This window comes from Aedes aegypti, chromosome 2 (assembly GCF_002204515.2).
Source record: "Aedes aegypti strain LVP_AGWG chromosome 2, AaegL5.0 Primary Assembly, whole genome shotgun sequence".
Classification (NCBI taxonomy): Eukaryota; Metazoa; Arthropoda; class Insecta; order Diptera; family Culicidae; genus Aedes; species Aedes aegypti.
In genome coordinates, this window is record NC_035108.1 from 92,886,679 (window position 1) to 92,908,781 (window position 22,103).

General features: G+C 38.9%; 1 protein-coding gene across 3 annotated transcripts in view; it reads left to right on the plus strand.

The window, feature by feature from the left end:
• Window positions 1–22,103, plus strand: part of LOC5574708 — a 212,707-nt gene that overhangs the window by 162,683 nt on the left and 27,921 nt on the right. For all 3 annotated transcript variants that reach the window (XM_021841543.1, XM_021841542.1, XM_001661558.2), the window contains exon 4: window positions 2,803–2,983. In XM_021841543.1, the coding sequence (XP_021697235.1) occupies window positions 2,803–2,983 (181 nt within the window). The remainder of the gene's footprint in view (window positions 1–2,802; window positions 2,984–22,103) is intronic.

Consider the following 22,103-nt stretch of genomic DNA (forward strand, 5'->3'; position numbering starts at 1 on the left):
GTTTTGATAAATAAGTTCAGAATTTGATGTGGCACGGAAAATTGGAGAACTTTTTTGAAAAAGTGAACAGGTCTAATGTACATTAAATGTTTTTGTTATTATTATAACATTTTGTGAAAATTCCGTGTGTATAATTCGATGAACATTCTACCAGTACATGTTTAAAAAAATATTTGGATTATAATACATGCATCTCACCAGATCTTATAGAACAGAATCGCTCAAAAGTGATTAACTTCACCCCATTTTACTGCACTATATAATTTATTTCCACAAGAGTTAATGCCCTTTGACAGATACACTGAACAAAATCCCCCGCCTCAAATTGAATGATTTTTGCCTCATCCGAGCCCCATACCTATTTTTAGACACTAAAATGAATGGTAATCATTCGCGAATGTAAACAACCCCTACTCTATAATAGTTTATTTAAAAGAATACAACATTAAAATAAATAATTACTAATCGTGGTGATTCCGTTAACATGTTAAGTTTTATTCATAAATGGAGATCGAATCAAACACTTCGATTATATGCAATTTATTATAAGTCCATCATAATCTCCTGCAGGAACAGATGCCACGCCAAAACTCCATAAATTTGATGATCCAAATTGAATCTGGGTTAAATCGATCCTCACAGAAGCAAACAAGCATAGATAATTCTGGATAATGTTATCAATATATGTAATTACCTGTACTATTCACGAAGAAGTGCCATATCATCCACGCTGTTGCCGCCATGTTTTTACTACGTTTGTCATATGGATAGATATTTAAAATTATCAAAAAATTGGATGATTTTCATTGAATAGACGCTAGATGCATCATATGCCATCAAGTCATTCAAAATAAGGAATATGGAGATTTGCAAACAAGTGAATTATGCATCATTCAAAATAAGTCGGGAACTTTCGTTCAGTGTATGTGTATTTCGACCTCAACTGTAAGATTGTTTTCAGTGTCGTGTACTAGACTTGACTAGTACACGACACTGAAGACGGCCTTACAGTTGATGTCAAAATTCGCGTCTCTCAAAGGATACTAACTCTTGTGGAATAAAACGGTGTACAGTTAATTCTCAATTACTCGATATTCCGTATCTCGATATCGAGTAAGAGAATCATAGTAAAAGTTGGTTTTCATGGCTACCTCGATGGTCCCTTGGATCGCAGTTGCTCTGGTTTTGTGTTCTGTAACTCGATACCTCCCTAACTCGATGGACCCTTCAATATCGAGTTATGGAGAGTTGACTGTATTATTAAATTCGAATTTCATTTACTTATACTGCCCATAAACGCATGTCAGTCCCATGTTTGCTGTATTTTCTATTCACATGGAACAATTATGCGTTTATGGGCAGTATAGGTATTCCATTAGGAGGCTAGAAAATTCGTTATGAAGAAAATTAGGTTAACAAGTTCATTCGCAAATATTTCCTTAGTATTGAATAATAATTTCTCAAAGGTGCAGATCGATTTATGTATACATCAATTTTTCACACAATGTGAACTGTAGGGATGTCAGCAGAAACTGACGCTTTTAAATTTTTCAAATGTTGTGAATGGAGTTCTATCGAGATTGCAGTTTCTGTACTAAATCATGATTGAATCTCAACCAGCCTCATTCGAAAGAACAAACCTTACTCTTTGAAGATGTTTTGGATCGTGTCTGACAAAACACTTCTTAAAAATATGTTACTTTTTAAATTTTGTGTAAGATATATAGAAAACGCTCTATAATGCATTATAGATGCATTAAAGAAACACGCCATTGCAAATCATTTCAGCCAAATCTTTCACAAATATTAAATCGTTTTTATTTGATCACCTTAAAAAATCATGTTTTGTCGTAGGATTTTTGAACGTTTTAGGTAAGAAATCTACTTTTGACCAGCAATGGTATGGAGTGCGGCCACTGTGCATCGCTGCAAAATATCTCGGAAGTCATTCACTTCACCGTGGCGCTGCCGTTCAACCTACTGAAGTTCCGCATTAATAGGGACCAAGTCGGCAGTCGCCGGTGTAACCAACCCAATTACAGTGCACCGTGGTGCAACCTGACAAGAATCATATGTTGCCCGTTTGCTAATTTTAGAATCTCTGCGTCGCAACATCGCAGCTTCGCATTTCACACCGAGACACCACACGATGACGATACGCGTCGCGCGTTCGATCAGATGATTGTGAAATGCTAGTTACTTCAGTGCCAACTTTCACTTTTCAGATCTTTGGGGAGTATAATAATCTTTAGGATTTGTTAACTGCAGAGAAGCAGATATTGCACAATCTACTCGTTTGCCGTTACCTCTTTGAATCATACAATCTGAAGTTCAACTTTGTTGAAATTTGAATGTTATTGGAAATTGAATATGACGGTCCCAATCCTTTTTTTTTTTTTTTTTTTGAAGGTCCTATTTTTGTATTACGTTGTACCATTCCAAAAATTACTCAAAAACTAGATTCCTAATCATCTTTAAAATAAAATTCTGAATCCTATATCCCACGAGCGCAGTTTGGAATTGACAAAATAATTAGACATATTGTAAGTCAAAATCAGCAAGATTTACAAGATTAATAATCAAATTTTGTACCCATTATATTTATTCGACCAACTAAGTAAACTCTCTGATTTTATATTCATAATAAACTAGTGGGAATGTCATATGACCGATTACGATATAGGAATTTGAAGCCAAAAGTTAATAAAAAATCGAACGGTATTAACGATGTCAAAAAACTTCCCACACATTGAAGTCGTATCAAAATCTCACCCTATTATCTTCCCCCTTTTCCAATTTCAGCCCAACGCTCAGTTCTCGTATCCGGGCGCTCAGGATGAGCATGGAGCAGGTGCCCACGGTCACCACACTGCTGAGGGCGTCTCGGGACGCCAACGAGTACCTACTGAAGGAGGTCTTCCGGGACATTCTGGAGAATGGCATCTCGCGGGAAAACCTCAACTCAACGGATCGAAGCGGAAGGGTAAGTTTAGGGGAAGGGGGGGGGGGGTGAATGAGGCCATACATGAAAAAGGGCACGAAATCAATCATTTGCACGAACCGGACGATGACGGATTCTTATTATTGTGGAATGAGAGATGCTGCTGTGTTATACGGCGAGGAGAAAGGCTTTGCCGTGACGATGACATACTAACTACTATTGGGGCTAATAAATGTATGCCACCTCAGATGACTGCTTTCAACAGTACCGTCAAACGGAAAAACTTTGATAGTTATTTTTTTAAAAGAAATTTCCGCATTCTGTCGTAAAGATTTCTATTTTGTATTTTTTAAACAAGTACAAAAGTGATTTGGGATTTAATTCAAGGTTTACTATACATTGGCTCTCAGCAATAATTCATCACTTATTGCACTTCAAAACTTCATTAAATAGTGATCTTAGAACGCAATCAGCCATCATCAGCACCACGTTTTACGGTACCACAATACGCTAGTACTAATATACCAACATATAGCCCGCATACGAAGCACATAATTTCGCAGTCAAGGGTGAAACGTAGGCGATGTCCCCGATAACTAACATATGGCAGGATACGGGTGTCCTTTGCCATTAATGGGAGAAGTTTGCCATTTGTTGTGACACGCTAGTTGGCAACCGAGGACAAACGGAATGTAACGTTCATGTTTTGTTATCGGGTGATGATTGGGAAGGGGCGATGCAAAATTTTACGCGATGATGTCTGCGAATGACAAATATTTATTCAGCAAAAAATATACCTTCAAACTCGTGCATGTCTCCCTGCTATCAACTCGTAAAGTACTTATGCTTTTGAATGATTCAAATGAGTATGTTCGCATTATGACAATTTCAAAAAAGGTAGCATTTTCAAACTACTACTCTAAGGTAACTGTCCATCTGCAACTTTGATAAAGACCAAATGTGCCCTGATGCCGTCGCCAATTTAAAATAAAATAATACATAAAACTACTACAGAAATCCTCCGGTTCATAAATAATATCTTCGTACAAACTTCTTAGAAACGTTATCCAACAGCAAACATGTTATATACAACGTAAACAATTTCAAATGATCAAAAAATAATAAATCGTAAATTCTGCCACATTCTAACGTGCATACCACAAAAACAACTGAAACGTTCGGCGAGCACACAATAGGATGAAACATTTAAACCTGCCTGCCACCCATTCTTATTTCAACGTTTGTGCCCACACACGCGAATTCAATCTGAGAAATTTCAAATCGATGCGATATTTTACTGCACAATTTTTGTATTGTTATCGCATTAACAGTCAAAACAACACCTCGGTCCGAGCTTCGACCAGCTGCCTGCCAGTCAGTCTAGTTGTATACAAACCTTGTTTATAGCACCTAGCTGTGTGTTGACAAGCAAGTTTTTGCAACTTCAATCCAGGGCGTAGCCAGAGGGGGCAGAGAAGACCGTTGGACGTAACATAAATTCAAATCAACTAGTTCGCTACAATAAATTCTTTGAATTTTTCAAAGATTTTTTTTCAGCTTACCTTCAGCTACAGTGACCCTACGCAGTTGAATCACCCACAATTTATGAATCAGCTGACTTCAAAAGACAAAATTATTATTAAACTTGTCACAAAACATCACAAAATTATTTTTACTGATAAGAAACTATGTGTAAAAATAATTCTGTGATGTTTTGTGACAAGTTTGATAATAATTTTGTCTTTTTAAATCAGCTGATTCATAAATTGTGGGTCATTCAACTGCGTGGGGTCACTGTATAAGAAATTGCGTCATGATAATCTTTGCAATTCATTTTTGGAGTCCAAGTTCACCAGTTATTCAGAGAATTTAGCGTTGCCTCGTCTCTCCCAGGTCGATAAAAAATTCATCATGTAAATCAATCTGATCTTTGAATTTCTCACAAATTGTCTTCACGATTAGGGGTCGTCCATAAATGACGTAGCATTTTAGGGGGGAGGGGGGTCTTTTCGATTTTGTGACGATGTGTGACGAGGGGGGGGGTCCCAACTTGTGGACGTAGCATTTTGAATAATTTCGTTGAAAAGAGTAGAAAAATTTAACAAACAGTTTTTATCAAACTTTTTTTGTCTGAATTTTTAAACATAAGTTAAAAATGAAGATTCAGCTCCGAAACATCAATATTATAAAATTCAATTTTTTTAAGAAATTTGTAGTTTTCCTGACAATCAAACAGATTTTATGAAACTTTAAATAGTTATGTGAACTTTATATTGTATTTGTGTCTTAACTATTTTATTTATAAATAAACAAAATAAAAGTTTAATTAGTTAAGAAAAATCAATGCTTTATTGACTTGGAAAATATTGTTTTTTTTTTATTTATTAACAAGACATAGAATAAACTGTTTTACTTTCACTCACATTTTTTGTTGGATCTTTCATTCCTCAAAAGAGAATAATATGCTCATTTAGATAAATATTAACGTTAATATAGTAAAACAAAATATTTGAGTGCGTTCAATGGTACAGGAGATTTCCACTCAGTCAACTCTACAATTCGTTTTAATATATCAGTGATCTTGATGGAACAGCCTGGATAATAATAATCTGGATAATCTTCTCAGGACTACCAGAATCCTCATTTACCATTATTTTCAGGATTTTCGTATATTTTATTTTCTTCTAGGTTGTTCATTACAAATTTGTTCCAGTAATTCTTTACAAGTTCTCCCAATAAAGATGGTGTACTTGAACTTGTTAGTCTTCAATTTGTGTGAGAATATTTCAGTATTGAAGACGGAGATGAGGTATAGTTGAAATACTAATAAAGATAATTTTATAAGAATCGCTAATTTCAAATATTACAATTATTATTTTTTCTTTATCTAGCCACTGTTTGGTGAATGGATTAAATTAAAAAACAGTCCTCTAATTCGTCATCAAACGTCCACATCCCACCGCAAAATCGCTAGTGTTTGGAGGGGATTTTAACCTCCAAATTGCCAAATAACCTCCAAATCATCACCTCCAAGTTAGTTCTAATACCCTCCGTTATATGAAATATGATGGCGCGTCGATCGTCGCAAGTTTATCGTTAAACAGTCAATAACAAAATTTCTCTTTAATATATTTTCAAATATTTTGATCCCTTACTCATTGCTGATAGATTTATCAATTTGAACTTGTTTTAGATTTTAACAATAGCAAAATTGTAATTTGTAGTACACTCCAACCTCTTTTTACGACCGTTTTTTTACCGACGGTTCTTTTTCCGACCACTTTTTTACGACCGAAATTCAGATTAGCGACCGTTTTTATAAATGATCATTATCTTAAAAAGTATTCAAAATAGAGGATCATGATGTTCAGCAAAATTGTTCAGTAGTTCAAGGGCTAACATATGGTGGTCATTCAATTGCGGAATTCTGCCACTAGGCGGCGCTAGTGAGCATGAAACTTTTGTTTTGCGGATATCTCAGGATCCTGGCCACTTAGAAAGATGGCGTCTTCGGCAAAGTTGTTCAGTAGCTCAAGCGCTATCATTATAAAAGTTATGAGATTCGAAATTTTGCCACCAGGCGGCGCTAGTGAGCATAGAATTTTTGTTTTGCGGATAGCTCAGGATCCAGGCCACTTAGAAAGATGGCGTCTTCGGCAAAGTTGTTCAGTAGCTCAAGCGCTATCATTATAAAAGTTATGAGATTCGAAATGTTTCCACCAGGTGGCGCCAGTGAGCATAGAATTTTTGTTTTGCGGATAGCTCAGGATCCTGGCCACTTAGAGAGATAGCGACTTCGGCAAAGTTGTTCGGTAGCTCAAGGACTATCATTATTCTAGCCAAGAGATTCGAGATTTGGCCACTAGGCGGCGCAAGTGAGCGTAATTATTTGTTTGCCAGATAGCTCAGGATCCTGACCACTTAGAGAGATAGCGTCTTCGGCAAAGTTGTAGCTCAAGCGCTATCATTATAAAAGTTATGAGATTCGAAATTTTGCCACCAGACGGCGCTAGTGAGCATAGAATTTTTGTTTTGCGGATGGCTCAGGATCCTGGCCACTTAGAAAGATGGTGTCTTTGGCAAAGTTGTTCGGTAGCTCAAGCGCTATCATTATAAAAGTTATGAGATTCGAAATTTTTCCACTAGGTGGCGTTAGCGAGCATAGAATTTTTGTTTTGCGGACAGCTCAGGATCCTGCCCACTTAGAAAGATGACGCCTTCGGCAAAGTTGGTCAGAAGCTCAAGCGGTATCATTATAAAAGTTATGAGATCCGAAATTTTGCCACCAGACGGTTCTAGTGAGCATAGAATGTTTGTTTTGCGGATATCTCAGGATCCTGGCCACTGAGAAAGATGTCGCCTTCCGCAGTAGCTCGAAGACTATTATTATAAAAGCTATGAGATTCAAAATTTTGCCACCAGGCGGCGCAAGTGAACATGAAACTTTTGATTTGCGGTTATCTAAGGATCCTAGCCACTTAGAAAGATGGCGTCTTCGGAAAAGTTGTTCAGTAGCTCAAGCGCTATCATTATAAAAGTTATGAGATTCAAAATTTTGTCACCAGGTGGTGCTAGTGAGTACATAATTTTTGTTTTCCGGATAACTCTGGATTGTGAATATTCAGAAAGGTGGCGTCTTCGACAAGGTTGTTCATCAGCTCAAGGACTATCATTATAAAAGCTATGAGATTCAAAATTTTGCCACCAGGCGACGCTAGTGAGCATGAAACTTTTGTTTTGCGGATATATCAGGATCCTGACTACACAGACATGGCTTCTTGGGCAAAGTTGAGCAACTCAACAAGTTTACCGAAGATTCCATCTTTCTAAGTGTTCAGGATGCTGAGATATCCGCAAAACAAAAGTTTCATGCTCACTAGTGCCACCTGGTGGCAAAATTTTGAATCTCATAGCTTTTATATGATAGTCCTTGAGCTACTGAACAACTTTGCCGAAGATGCCATCTTTCTAAGTGGCCAGGATCCTAAGTTATCCTCAAAACAAAAATTCTATGATCACTAGCGCCGCCTGGTGGCAAAATTTTGAATCTCATAACTTATACAGTACTGACCAGATTTTGTCAGCCCCCGATTTTGTCTGCCCCCGATTTTGTCTGCCCCCGATTTTGTCTGCCCCCGATTTTGTCTTCCCCCGATTTTGTCAGCTTTTTGACCCGATTTTGTCAGCCTATTTTAAATTTGTCAAAAAGTTGTAATCGTCATGTTTTACCACGTTCACTTTAAAGTTTATGATGATGTTTGATGTCATGCACGCATGGGCGTAGCCAGAGGAGGCAATAGCAATGCCTTTTATTAAAAGTGAAAAAAATCGATATGACCAATATAAGGGAGAAGGGAGCCCCTGACAAGAAAAAACTGGCTAAACCCATGTCCATTGCCCTGTTAAAAGTCCATGTAGCCATGTAACACGTCAAAATTTGAAAAACAGGAACAAAATGAAATGACCCGATTTTGTCAGGTTCCCCATTTTGTCAGCCTAAAATTCATCGAGGGGCTGACAAAATCGGGTCCTTACTGTATAATGATAGCGCTTGAGCTACTGAACAACTTTGCCGAAGACGCCATCTTTCTAAGTAGCCAGGATCCTAAGTTATCCGCAAAACAAAAGTTTCATGCTCACTAGCGCCACCTGGTGGCAAAATTTTGAATCTCATAGCTTTTATAATGATAGTCCTTGAGCTACTGAACAACTTTGCCGAAGGCGCCATCTTTCTAAGTGGCCAGGATCCTAAGTTATCCGCAAAACAAAAATTCTATGTTCACTAGCGCCGCCTGGTGGCAAAATTTTGAATCTCTTGGCTAGAATAATGATGGTCCTTGAGATACTGAACAACTTTGCCCAAGACGCCATCTTTCTAAATGGCCAGGATCCTGAGCTATCCGCAAAACAAAAATACTATGCTCACTAGCGCCGCCTGGTGGCAAAATTTCGAATCTCATAACTTTTATAATGATAGCGCTTGAGCTACTGAACAACTTTGCTGAAGACGCCATCTTTCTAAGTGGCCAGGATCCTGAGATATCTGACAAACAAATAATCTATGCTCACTAGCGCCGCCTGGTGGCCAAATCTCGAATCTCTTGGCTAGAATAATGATAGTCCTTGAGCTACTGAACAACTTTGCCGAAGACGCCATCTTTCTAAGTGGCCAGGATCCTAAGTTATCCGCAAAACAAAAATTCTATGTTCACTAGCGCCGCCTGGTGGCAAAATTTTGAATCTCTTGGCTAGAATAATGATGGTCCTTGAGATACTGAACAACTTTGCCGAAGACGCCATCTTTCTAAATGGCCAGGATCCTGAGCTATCCGCAAAACAAAAATACTATGCTCCTAGCGCCGCCTGGTGGCAAAATTTCGAATCTCATAACTTTTATAACGATAGCGCTTGAGCTACTGAACAACTTTTCCGAAGACACTATCTCTCTAAGTGGTCAGGATCCTGAGCTATCTGGCAAACAAATAATCTATGCTCACTAGCGCCGCCTGATGGCAAAACTTTGAATCTAATAGCTTTTATAATGATAGTCCTTTAGCTACTGAACAACTTTGCCGAAGACGCCATCTTTCTAAGTGGTCAGGATCCTGAGATATCCGCAAAACAATAGTTGCATGCACACTTGTACTGCCTGGTGACGCAATTTCACTTAAGCAGTGTTGCCAGCTACGAAAAAAATTTGAACCCTTCATGAAAAGCTATATAACAGTTGAAGAGTATTGCTATGTTGCTAAGCATTATACTTTTCGGTTCCGCTCAAGTTTGATGGTTTTGGTCTTTACTTTATTCTTCTTAAACAGTGTTGCCAGCCACATGAACATTTGTGATTCGGCCGACTGTATGGCACGCAACACTTCCTTCAACTTTGGTGAACATTCGGTATCATTATCTCTAAAAAATTTTGGTATTTGCATATCACACCCCCATAAAATTGGCTCTTTTGATAACAATCGAGCAGTGTTGCCATCTATTACCAAAATATGAAAACTTAAACGGCTATTTTAGAAAGTTCTCAACCCATGCTTCAACTTTGCCGAATATGTCGAATCAGTAATTCCGCATCTAGACGTTGCATTTTTCAAAAACATAATTATAACCCTGATTTTTTTTACGACCGATTTTTTTTACGACCCCCCGATAACGGTCGTAAAAAGAGGTTGGGGTGTACATCAAATTCTACCTAAATTTAACCAAATTAAATTTAAACTGCGAACCAAAATTATGTAACTTATAAGCGGTTTCTTCACCACTGTTTAGAAAGCAGAAGCAATTTGAACGGCATTTCCCTACAAATCACCATCACCCCACATAACACACGGATAGACTGCGCAAAGGGTATAAAGTCCCCCTCACACACGGTTGGCAGCAATAACAACAACAGCAGCAGCATCGCACGTCTGTCAAGCTCTACACTCACTGAGCGCCTTCCAGTGAGTGACCAAGCGCATCGCAGTGAGTGACCGTCGCCAGTCCAGCATACACATGCATCATCAATCATCATCGCCGTCATCGTCGTCATCATTTGCGCCTGGAAACAGCGGAAATGTTCTACGCGTTTCTAGAACATGTGGTGCGGGATATAAATACGCGTGATGTGCGCGGCTGAAAGTCAGTTATATTTTCAAATTCGAAAAGTGAAGTACTAGTGAAGTGTAAAAGTGTAAAGTAAAAGTGAAATAAAGTGAAGTGTTTTAAAAAGTAAAACTTGCCTAGTGTCTTCTTCGCGTGCGGAAAGTGTCGTTTTCGTACATTTGGTCCTTCGAGCCGGATCGCGCGGATCTAGCAAGTCAGAAGGCAAGGCAAGTTTCGCGTTCGGTCGTAGTGTAAGTAGTCGCGTCGCGAGTCGTTTTAGTGTGCGCGAAAGTGTGATAGTCGCGGGACCGTCGTGACAGTGTCCGTCGCAGTCAGCGGAACTGTGGGTCTCGACCAGTCGACTAGTTCGTCGTTCGTCGGTTTACTTGGTAGCAAGACAGCTACAGTGCCCGATTTTAGTGCTTCGGCGCGCGTCAGTCGTCGGTTGTTAATCCAGTCAGACACAAGCAGCTGAGGATTTCAACGGCGTCACCGGCCGGCGGTACATTTGCATTTAGGAACAGTTTGGAACGACGTATCGCAACAGCTTTCGGCATGACGGAGCTTAAACGACAGCGTGGAGTCATTCTCGGACGCCTGACACGGATCGAAGTGTTCATCCGAGACATCGAATCCAAGCCCGGAATCACAGCAGAGTTGGTTCAGGCACGACTGGATGTCGTCAATCAGTGCTGGGATGAGTACGACACCGTACAAACTGCCATCGACGCGGAGGAAGGAGTAAACGTTGAAGAGGAAGAAGAAAAGCGTGCCACCTTTGAGGAAAGGTGCATGAACGCAAGAGCTGCATTGCGTTCCATCATCGAGAGGATGCAGGGTCCAGCAATAGCGGCTGCAAACGTGCACAGAGGCCAGGCCTTGATACCTATTCACCACCAGCAATTCCCCATGGTGCAACAACCAGTAGCTGTACGGCTGCCTACATTGGAATTGCCAACGTTCAGCGGTGATTATCTCGGTTGGCCAGCGTTTCGTGATGCTTTTGAGGCGCTTATCGACAGAAACACGCAGCTGTCTGACGTTCAGAAGTTGTTATACTTAAAGTCGAGCCTCAAAGAGGAAGCAGCGTGCATGTTGGATGCGATGGACATCACCGATGCCAATTACCGAGTGGCCTGGGATTTGCTGATTGAGAGGTTCGAGAATCGCCGGGTAATCAAGCAGAAACATCTGAAGGCATTGTTCACCACGAAGCAAGTGTCACAAGATTCGCCGAAGGAGTTGCGTCGCTTGTTGACTGAGTGCCAGCGAAACATCAATGCACTGAAGCAACTAGGTGAGCCAACTGATCAATGGAGCACGATTTTGGTGTACCTGATCTCCAGCAAACTCGATGGAACATCACGTCGTGATTGGGAAACCCAAACCCAACAAGAGGAGTCACCAAAATACGAAGACATCGTCAAATTCATCAACGGTAGATGTCACACACTAGAGGCGTTGGCAACGGATAAAGAAGAGCTTCGCAAATCCAGTCGTTTCAAGCCACAGCTATCTCATGCCTCTACGAGTTCTAGTGGCTGTAAAATCTGTGAGAGTGTTCAAAACCATCCACTGTGGAATTGCAAGAAGTTCATAGCCATGAGTCCAGAAGCTAGATTCGACGAGGTGAGAAAGTGGAAGCTGTGCTACAACTGTTTCTCGTCCAAGCATGTAGTAAGTAAATGCGAATCCAGAGGTTGTAAGTCCTGCAGTGAAAGGCACAACACCTTACTACATGGACAGCAACATCATCAGCAGGAACATCGGCCATCTAGCCACGTGTCATCGTCGTCAGAATCTGTCCCTCAGGATCAGCGCATCGTTAATGCGAGTATGGCGAGTCAGGCAAATCACACCATGCAATCATCGAGTGATATTTTGGCTACTGCTATGGTCTGCATCTACGATCGAGCTGGGAGCAATTTACCGTGTCGCGTGCTGTTGGATTCCGGATCACAACCGAATTTCATAACGCAAGCTTTTGCTCGGAAACTTCGGTTGAAGGAATGCAATACATCGATCACCGTCCACGGAGTAAGTGGAGTAGAAGCTCAAGTTGGAAGGCAGGTGACGGCTACTATCGAGTCTCGTGTGAACGGAAAGCAGTTTAACGATCCACTGCTGGTGATGAATAAGATCACGAATGTGTTACCATCTGACAACATTCAATGCGATAGTTTTTCCACTAGAAGAGAAGAGTTGGCAGATCCGACATTCAGCAGACCAGGAAGAATCGATGTTCTACTGGGAGCCAAGCTTTTCTTCAAGCTTTTACTTCCGGAAAAGATTGAAGTTGGTGACTTCATTCTGTGGAACTCTGAGCTAGGCTGGGTAGTTTCCGGAAGCGGCAAGCAGTATTCGCGGGATCACGTGCAATCGAATGTGGTTACTTCGATGACTGATGCTGATCTGCTGCAACAATTGGAAAAGTTCTGGAAAGTAGAGGAACTGCAAGTTGGAGTAAACGGTGAGGCCAAATTGGATCCAGCGGAAAAACACTATCTCGAACACGTCAGACGCTTATCAGACGGAAGGTACGAGGTGAAGATCCCATTGTCTCAGCCTCCTTCAATGCTTGGTGATTCTAAGGAACAAGCCCTACGAAGATTCCATGCTTTAGAGCGCAGGCTACATGGAAACGACCAACTTCGAGAAATGTATACAGATTTCATGAGAGAGTACGAATCTTCTGGGCACATGAGTGTTGTTCCTGACGGCTTGGAAGAGGTGGGTTTGTTAGTAAATTACCTCCCTCATCATGCAGTCCTTAAGCCAACGAGTACTACAACTAAGCTAAGGACTGTTTTCGACGCATCCAGCAAAACATCATCAGGTTTTTCACTCAACGATATTATGATGACTGGGCCGAACATCCAAGCAGATCAGTTCTCGCTTTTGTTGGGATTCAGATGTTGGAGATATGTTGTCACAGATGACATTGCCAAGATGTATCGGCAGATTCGAGTAGACCAGCAATCATCGAATTTACAGCGAATACTGTGGAGAGAAACACCATCACAACCACTGAAGGTGTATCAGCTGAACACAGTGACATACGGTACACGCGCTGCTCCATTTCTTGCTGTTCGTACGCTGCATCAGCTAGCCGCAGACGAGAAGGACACCTATCCGAATGCCTGTCGTTCTCATTGCAAACGATTCTACGTGGACGACTTGTTACATGGATCAAACAGCAAACAGGCTTTACTGAAAACGAGAGATGAGTTGCTCGCAGTGCTGCATAAGGGCAGTTTCGAGCTGAGGAAGTGGAGTAGTAATGATCCAGAATTGCTGAAGGATTTACCGGAAGGCTTGGTGGAGAAAGGCACAATGTGTGAGATTGACGACGACGAAATCGTCAAGTCTCTGGGATTGAGCTGGGACACCAGGAATGATCAGTTGACATACCGTATCCATCTAAAACAGTTCCAGGTTTACTCTCAACGTACCATTCTTTCTGCGATTGCATCTCTGTATGATCCCGTGGGATTGATAGCACCGATCATCGTATCAGCTAAAACTTTGATGCAGCAACTTTGGCTCTTAAATGTCTCCTGGGATGACCCACTCCCAGACCATATCGTGCAGAAGTGGCAGCAATTCTATGATAGTCTGCGGCATCTTCAAAATCTTCGAATCGACCGATGGACGTTTGGATGTCTACAGCCAATCGCCGTAGAAATACATGGGTTCTCAGACGCTTCCATGGTCGCATATGGAGCCTGCATTTATGTCAAAACCGTCGACGTTTCTGGAAATGCATACGTTCGTCTGCTGTGTGCCAAATCACGCGTAGCACCATTGAAGAAGGTTACACTGCCACGGTTGGAATTATGCGCAGCAGTTTTATTGTCTGAACTCTTGACAAAGGTTCCAGATTCTGTGGAATTGAGCGTCGACAGCTGTTTTTTGTGGACGGACTCCATGCTAACGCTTCAATGGATTACCGCACCTTCAAACCGCTGGAAACAGTTTGAGGCGAATAGAGTCAAGGGAATTCAGAACTCCACTATTGGATGTCACTGGAGATACATCAGTGGAAAAGACAACCCAGCCGACATAGTATCACGCGGACTTGCAGCAGAAGAACTTATGGAATCAACGCTCTGGTGGAATGGCCCAGCATGGCTTGTGAACCGATCACTTTGGCCTGAACAGCCCGAGCTTCGAAATGAGGATATTCCAGAGGCGCGTAAGGTATGTGGTGTTGTCATAACAGAACCGATATTCTTCGAGAAGTACTCTTCCATGACGAAAATGAAGAATATACACGATCAGTTTCGAAGATATGCCTCCTGCTCGATCCAGACTCACATTGTTGAAGGCGAGCCTTCAAGGCCGGCGGTATGTTTAGAAAGCAGAAGCAATTTGAACGGCATTTCCCTACAAATCACCATCACCCCACATAACACACGGATAGACTGCGCAAAGGGTATAAAGTCCCCCTCACACACGGTTGGCAGCAATAACAACAACAGCAGCAGCATCGCACGTCTGTCAAGCTCTACACTCACTGAGCGCCTTCCAGTGAGTGACCAAGCGCATCGCAGTGAGTGACCGTCGCCAGTCCAGCATACACATGCATCATCAATCATCATCGCCGTCATCGTCGTCATCATTTGCGCCTGGAAACAGCGGAAATGTTCTACGCGTTTCTAGAACATGTGGTGCGGGATATAAATACGCGTGATGTGCGCGGCTGAAAGTCAGTTATATTTTCAAATTCGAAAAGTGAAGTACTAGTGAAGTGTAAAAGTGTAAAGTAAAAGTGAAATAAAGTGAAGTGTTTTAAAAAGTAAAACTTGCCTAGTGTCTTCTTCGCGTGCGGAAAGTGTCGTTTTCGTACAACCACCGCTTAGGTCTTAAACCTGGTTTAACACTTCAGTCGTCGCGCTGTTGTATTTTGTACAACACTAGTGAAAAAGGCTCGCTTTTCGTGTACAACAGCAGCGTGGTGGTTCTGACAGTTGCAAACCACGCGACGACTGGAAGGTTAATCGTATGGGTAAACGTGGTTTACGGCTTAAGCGAAGGTGAAGAAAATGGCCCTTAAACAGAAAATAAGTTAGTTTAAACTGTTTTCCAAATTATTTTTGAGCGCAACGCTAGGGGCGGTCCATTAATTACGTAAGACAATTTTGGCGGTTTTTAGACTCTCCCTCCCCCCCATGGTAAGATTTTATGTATGAAAATTACAAATAACTTGTATGGCGCGTAAGAAATCTCAAAAATCCCTCCCCCCATAACCCCTTACGTAATTAATGGACCGCCCCCTACATCAAACTATTATTGGACAGATTATCCTGACGATTCAGTCAGTTATTAAAATCAAACTTTTAATTTCTGGATTTTAAAGTTTCGTTTTAGCCCAATCGCTGAGGAAAACAAATTAAAAAATTAAGGGGGGAGGGGGGGGGTGCATAATATGCTACGTATTTTCTTAGGGGGGTATCAGCTTTCGTGACGAAATGCTACGAGGGGGGAGGGGGGTGTAAAAAATCAGTGAAGTTTTTATCTATCGTTCGCAATATATCTTGAGTGGAATCAACTAAACATCTATTATAAAATTCAAAAAGCTTATGCCGCAAAGGGTCTGCCGAATTATCTGATAACGAATTCATTCTGCTATTCTCCGAAGGATACACCAAGGCTGGTTCATTGTTCTCTGTAGCGGAGCTGAATCCACCTTGGGATACACCAAAGAATTTGATAACAAATAGTTTTTACGTACCAAAAACATCTTTTGTAATGCTGCCTGAACTTTTTGTAAATACACAAAAATGGCTCAATGAACTGTTGTAAGCATTCTTCTAAATATTAGCACGTTTGGGAATGCTTCTGCATATTTTAAAGAAATAATTTCATGCATGCTCCCTTGAAGTCAATCAGCAGTGTCACACAGACCCGATATTTCGCTCAAATAATTATATTTTTTGCAATAGCTTCATGATGTTTTTCCTTCCTCGTTAAAAAAAGCATGGAAAACACTCACTCAGTTTTTGCGTTTCTCTCACTCGCTTCCACGCGCAGTCGAGAGCGAGAAAACCGTTTGTGAAAACCGAACGTTTTAGTTTCCAGTGCCCATTCTGCTTCTTCGCGAGCACTAAGTGAAACAAAAAACGGCAGCTGATTGAGTCGCTACCGATTCTAAAAGCTGAATGCAATACCAAATGATTGTTTACATTCTGATTACGTTCGAGTGACATTCGGGTGTGAATGCTGATGAGCGTTCACTAACTGGCAATCCACACCACGGATTGATTCAGTGAGTGGGAATCCGCTCAGTCAGTTTAATGCGTTCGGCGAAAGGATGCTAAATGCGTTCACTCGTGCCTCGCAGATACAAATGTATTGGTACTAACTTCTCACTTCTCTTCGTGTTCCATCCGATTCTCGCTTTTACACAATTGATTTAGACGCTTTCATGCTACACTCCACCCAGTACGGTTCAGCTATCACTATTCGATAACAGCAGGTTTTTTGTTATTTTTTATCGGTGGCGTTCGGATGAGTGAGTGAATTTTCTCATGCTTGCTCGTAAGTTGCTTGAAATCCAGTTTTTTTCTTTATTGTCAATTGTTATTTCCCAGTACAGATATTCCTTGAGAAATTGCTTCTAATAACTTTTTTTGGGACTCATTAATAACTCTATGTATCCCTTCAACGATGCCTCCAAAAATATGTTCTACTGACATTTTCTCTGCAATTCCATGGTGAAAAATTCTAGAGGGCATTCCTTGATAGATTTTCAAAACATTCTTGGAAAAAAAATGCAGAAATTTCTTGATGAAGCTTTGGTCAAAATCTGTTAAATTATACTGAATGCAATTCCAAAGAGAGCCCATTGGCGTAAATAGGGAGGGGCCAGGGGGGGCCTGGCCCCCCCGAAACGTAGACTTGGACCCCCCTAAAAAAGTTGAGAAGTAGATAATGAGATAGTAATACTGCATGTTGTATATATATTTTCAAAATTTAGGGAAGATTATTGTTTAGAATGCAATAGTAATAATTAGCTTTGAAACTTCTCATGTCTACAGCCAAACCTTTTTTGTCATCTATATTTTCGATGATGAAATTCATAGAAATACGTTTTACAATTGGCTGAATTCGCTTGATTCATTTGTAGTCATAATGTTTATTAGAAAACCAAATGGTTAAGCTATTAAGTAGGATTACCAACTTTATAACAAGCTTCGAGATTTTGGGATCAATTATTGTCATTTAGACAAACTTTTTCGCTAATTGGCTGTTGAATAGAAAAGTAACTGCTTATCATGATACGTGGGGAATTACTTGTCTAAAATGGTCAAGAAAATCATTTGTTTTAATCGCAGTTCGCAGTTGAGAAGAAATGTAATTTCAAATGGAGCTCGCTGTAGAAAATTTGTTTGGTCAAGGAATTTCTTAACTTTTCTTGTGGAAAACAGCACACTTTGATCTACGGTTCGACTAAAAGCTAATTAGCATTGATTTGCAACTAGCGAAGTATCAGTTGGCTTCAATGATACCTTGGATACTTTCCTGAGGATTGCTGTTTGTTGCAATGAATTCAAAGCGTTCTCTTCCTCAAACATGAATGTTAGCTCCCATGATAAAATAATTTTCAATGTACAATGTTACCTTTTCTTCTTATTGATCGCGAAGTGTAAAACCAGTTGAATCAGCTGAAGAAGTTTGGCGCTTAATATTGAAATCCTTAACATCTTATCGATTCTTATATCTATAGTTTTGTTGCTTAAAGGTATGTATGCTGTTCCGCTCAAAAAAAGTAAGGAAATTTCTTGACTAAATAAGTCAAGAAATTTCCTACAGAGAGCCCCATTTGAAATGACATTTCTTCTCAACTGCGTACTGCGATCAGAAAAATGTGATTTTCTGGACCATTTCTGGGAAGAAATTTCCCACGCATCGAGATAGGCGATTCCTTTTAATTTAATTTTTCTAATTTTTTAATTTTATATAAATTGTATCAATTCTGTTCAAATATTTGATTCAAACGAACTGTCTTATCATTACCGATAGTTCTGCATTTTTGTAAACTGCATGTTATTCAAAAACATGACGTTATTTGAGAAAAAAAGAGATAAAACTTGCTTCTATCGATAACGAGTTATCGATGATGTATAGGTTGGTAGAAATTTGGAATCATTTTTATAATTATTTTTTAACACCACAATTTAGGTTGAAAACTCTCACATTTCTCTCTGTGCTTGTGATGCAAGTTTGCGAAAATCTTCAAAGACTAAATACAAAGGAAGTCTCAATAGTTTATGAAAAAATATACATGTTAAATCAATAAATAGTTTAAAATTGTTGTTGATTTCAAGCTCGATTCTTTTTTTTTTAATTTTACCGAGTTCGGTTAAACTTGCGTGAAGTGAGCGTCCTTCTACATCTATTCTAGTTTCCTAATTGAAAACTGATGGGTTTATCTCATGAACTAATGATTTAATATGTTTTGCTCAGTCGTTATGTTAACTTCAAAATAAGCTTTTTTCGATTTTGTGTAGTAATTCAAATGTTATCATTTGATCAATAATACTATTATATTCATGAACAAGGTACCATCCGTCTTGCTTACTTTGAACAGTATGAATTTGAGGAGCTTTATTGAAAAAAAAGCACATTTCAATCCTTCAATTTGATGATGGCCACATAGACTTGAACTATAACAGAAAATTAATATTCAATTTTTTCCGTTAAGAAATTGGGATAAATTGAGATTAATCCACTAGAAAAACTATTATCAAACAATGAATTTACTATTGAAAATCACTTTATTTTTATTTTAAACTGATTAGTTTTGAACATTGTTTGTTTGAGTACTCTCCATAAAAACACTTTTTTCGTAGAGAAATTGTCGATTAAAGTCGTGGGGAGAAAGGGTTAAAATTCTAGTTCAAACATAGTTAATGTGTAAAATGAGTTCAAATTTTAGTTTTATTTTAAATCATTGACTTCTATGCTACATCATCTGATTGTTTACTGTCTTGCAAATATACCTAAATTATTATGTTTTAATAATGCACACTACAAATAACTATGAATCGGTTTGTGACACTTTTGAGGTTATGGTCTACCTTTGTATGATAATGTGCTATTATAATTGATTCACAAATATTATAGCAACAAGCATTGGATAGTTTTGTAAATCCTTAATAATCCAACACCTACAACACTAAGGGGCCTTGGCCCCCCTGAAGTCTGATGGCTATTTACGCCTATGAAGAGAGCTCTTGTAGAATTGTTATTATAATTGTTGACGTGTTTCTAAAGACTTACATGAGAAAACATTTTCTGGGAATATAGGAGATCTGGAAGAAATTCTTAGAGTTTTTGGTGTTAATTTAAAATAATCCAAGGTATGCACACTGGCTCAGAGCCCGAAAAATGTGCGTTTTTTAGTTTTCGTGTGTAAAAGTTATGTCTTCTAAAGAGTTGGAAGTTTTCTAGAAGCTTTATTTTGATGTACCGTAAAACGGGGTAACTTTGATAATGCGGGTAACTTTGATAGTGCGTAACCCACCACATACTAAACTAAATATCATAATTTCTGTAAATCGGTTAAGCAAAACGAAAGCAAAACTGAAGAATATTAGTATGACACTCCATATAAGAGCTGTTTTCATTTGAATCGAGACCATTTAAGGCTTTTTACACGAATATTAAAAATTGACACAATTTTAGCATTTTTGAAACGCTTACAAACAATCTGTTGTACGATCACTATTTGATGTACTTGGCCACTTATATTTGGTTATCATAGAACTTGAATACGGTCTCAAATCTCTTAGCGAAAAGCATTTTCACAAACTGGGACCATTTTTGTAATCTAAGTCAGAAATTTCCATATAACGTTAAACGCCTATAGGTATGCAATGCCCTACAAATGTTCGTAATTCATTCAATTTTGTTCGATGCATACTCCATTATCAAAGTTACCCCAAAACAGAAAACCGACTTTCGATTATATGAAAAATTATATACCCATTCAAATTAAATCTTTTGGCAATCTATCAACAGCAATCGATAGGTAGGATGCCAGTACTTGTTTTAAAAATATAAATTATAATTCTTTGAAACAGCATGCATAAATATTCAAGTTTTCTTCGAAAAAACTATAAAAGTTACCCCGTTTTACGGTAACAATATTAGTGATCCGTTCATCTGTACGAATTTTTTTTTCTATTCTTGCTCAAATCGAGGTAGTTGTCCTCAGCAAAGTTATAGATAATGGTGATTGATTTTTTTTCTCCTTAGACATCAACTTTGTACAAACATTTGTTCAAGAATTACAGAGTATTTTATGTAAAATATCCCTAAAACAAATAACTTTCTTTAAAATGATTATAGCAAAGAAGTGTAGTCTAGAAATTTGGCAACAATCGAAACACCATTGTTTTTCACAATGCCACCATCTTTCTATCTCCTCTACTTTCAAAGTTATTAACGTTTTAATTTGAAAAACAGTCACTTTTTGTCTCACAATATCACGGAAAGTTGCAAACCAAACAAATTCAATCTAAAGATTATGCATTGTTTCATTTTGTTCCGCCGTTTTTCAATGCTAGTTAAAAACTACTGGTTATGGCCCTATTTGGAGCAATTTAAAAAAAATAATGAAATAATTTATAAAAATACACCATTTAATCGGCTGTCATTCTTTATTTCGCCCACATCTATACACAGGTACAAGTAGAGGAGATAGAAAGTAAGTGTCTTCGAGAAAAACATTGATTTTTCGATTGTTGACAATTTTCTACAATACACTGTTTTGATAAAATCATTTTAGAAAAAGTTATTCTCTAAAATCTGGTTTAGGGGTATTTTAAACAAAATGCTCTGTAACTCTTGAGCAAATGTTGGTACAAAGTTGGTGCCAGACAAGAAAAACAATAATTATCAGTATCTACAACTGTGCTGACGACAGCTACTCGATTTGAGCAATATTTTCGCACTGCATTGCTAGGCGGATAGATCGCTAATATTGTTATATCAAAAAAAGCTTATAAGATACCCTTCAAATCTTCAGAAGACAATACCCCTCTAAATTATGTTTAGGTATCGATAACTAAAAAAAAACTCACGTTTCTCGGGATCTGAACCAGAGTGATATGCGATGACAAAAATTGTGTAGTAAAAATCTTAAAACAGAGTTTCTCGAAGATATCTCAGTAAGAATTTTTGATGAAATCCATGTATGAATTTCTTAGTATAATTCCTGAAAGAATTCAAGAGGAAATATTTGACAAATTGTATGTATCATAAGTTGAACTCATGCATTTTGTCTTTTAAGCAATCAAATTGACAGAATAGAGTAACCAATTTAATTTGGTCTAAATATTTTGGGCCATCTGGGATGAAAACATCAACTCAGTTAGCATGTCGTTGAAATAGATAGGACTGTTTTATACTAGAATCAACCGTTTGTGCTTGGAAAATATCTTTAATATGACTGTATTTTTTTTTTCAATGTTTTATCCCGAATGACTTCATTATAATGAGTATTTCATAGGCTTTTTTTGGTAAACGCAAAGCCACTCAAAGTGGAAGGGAGTACGGAAAGTAA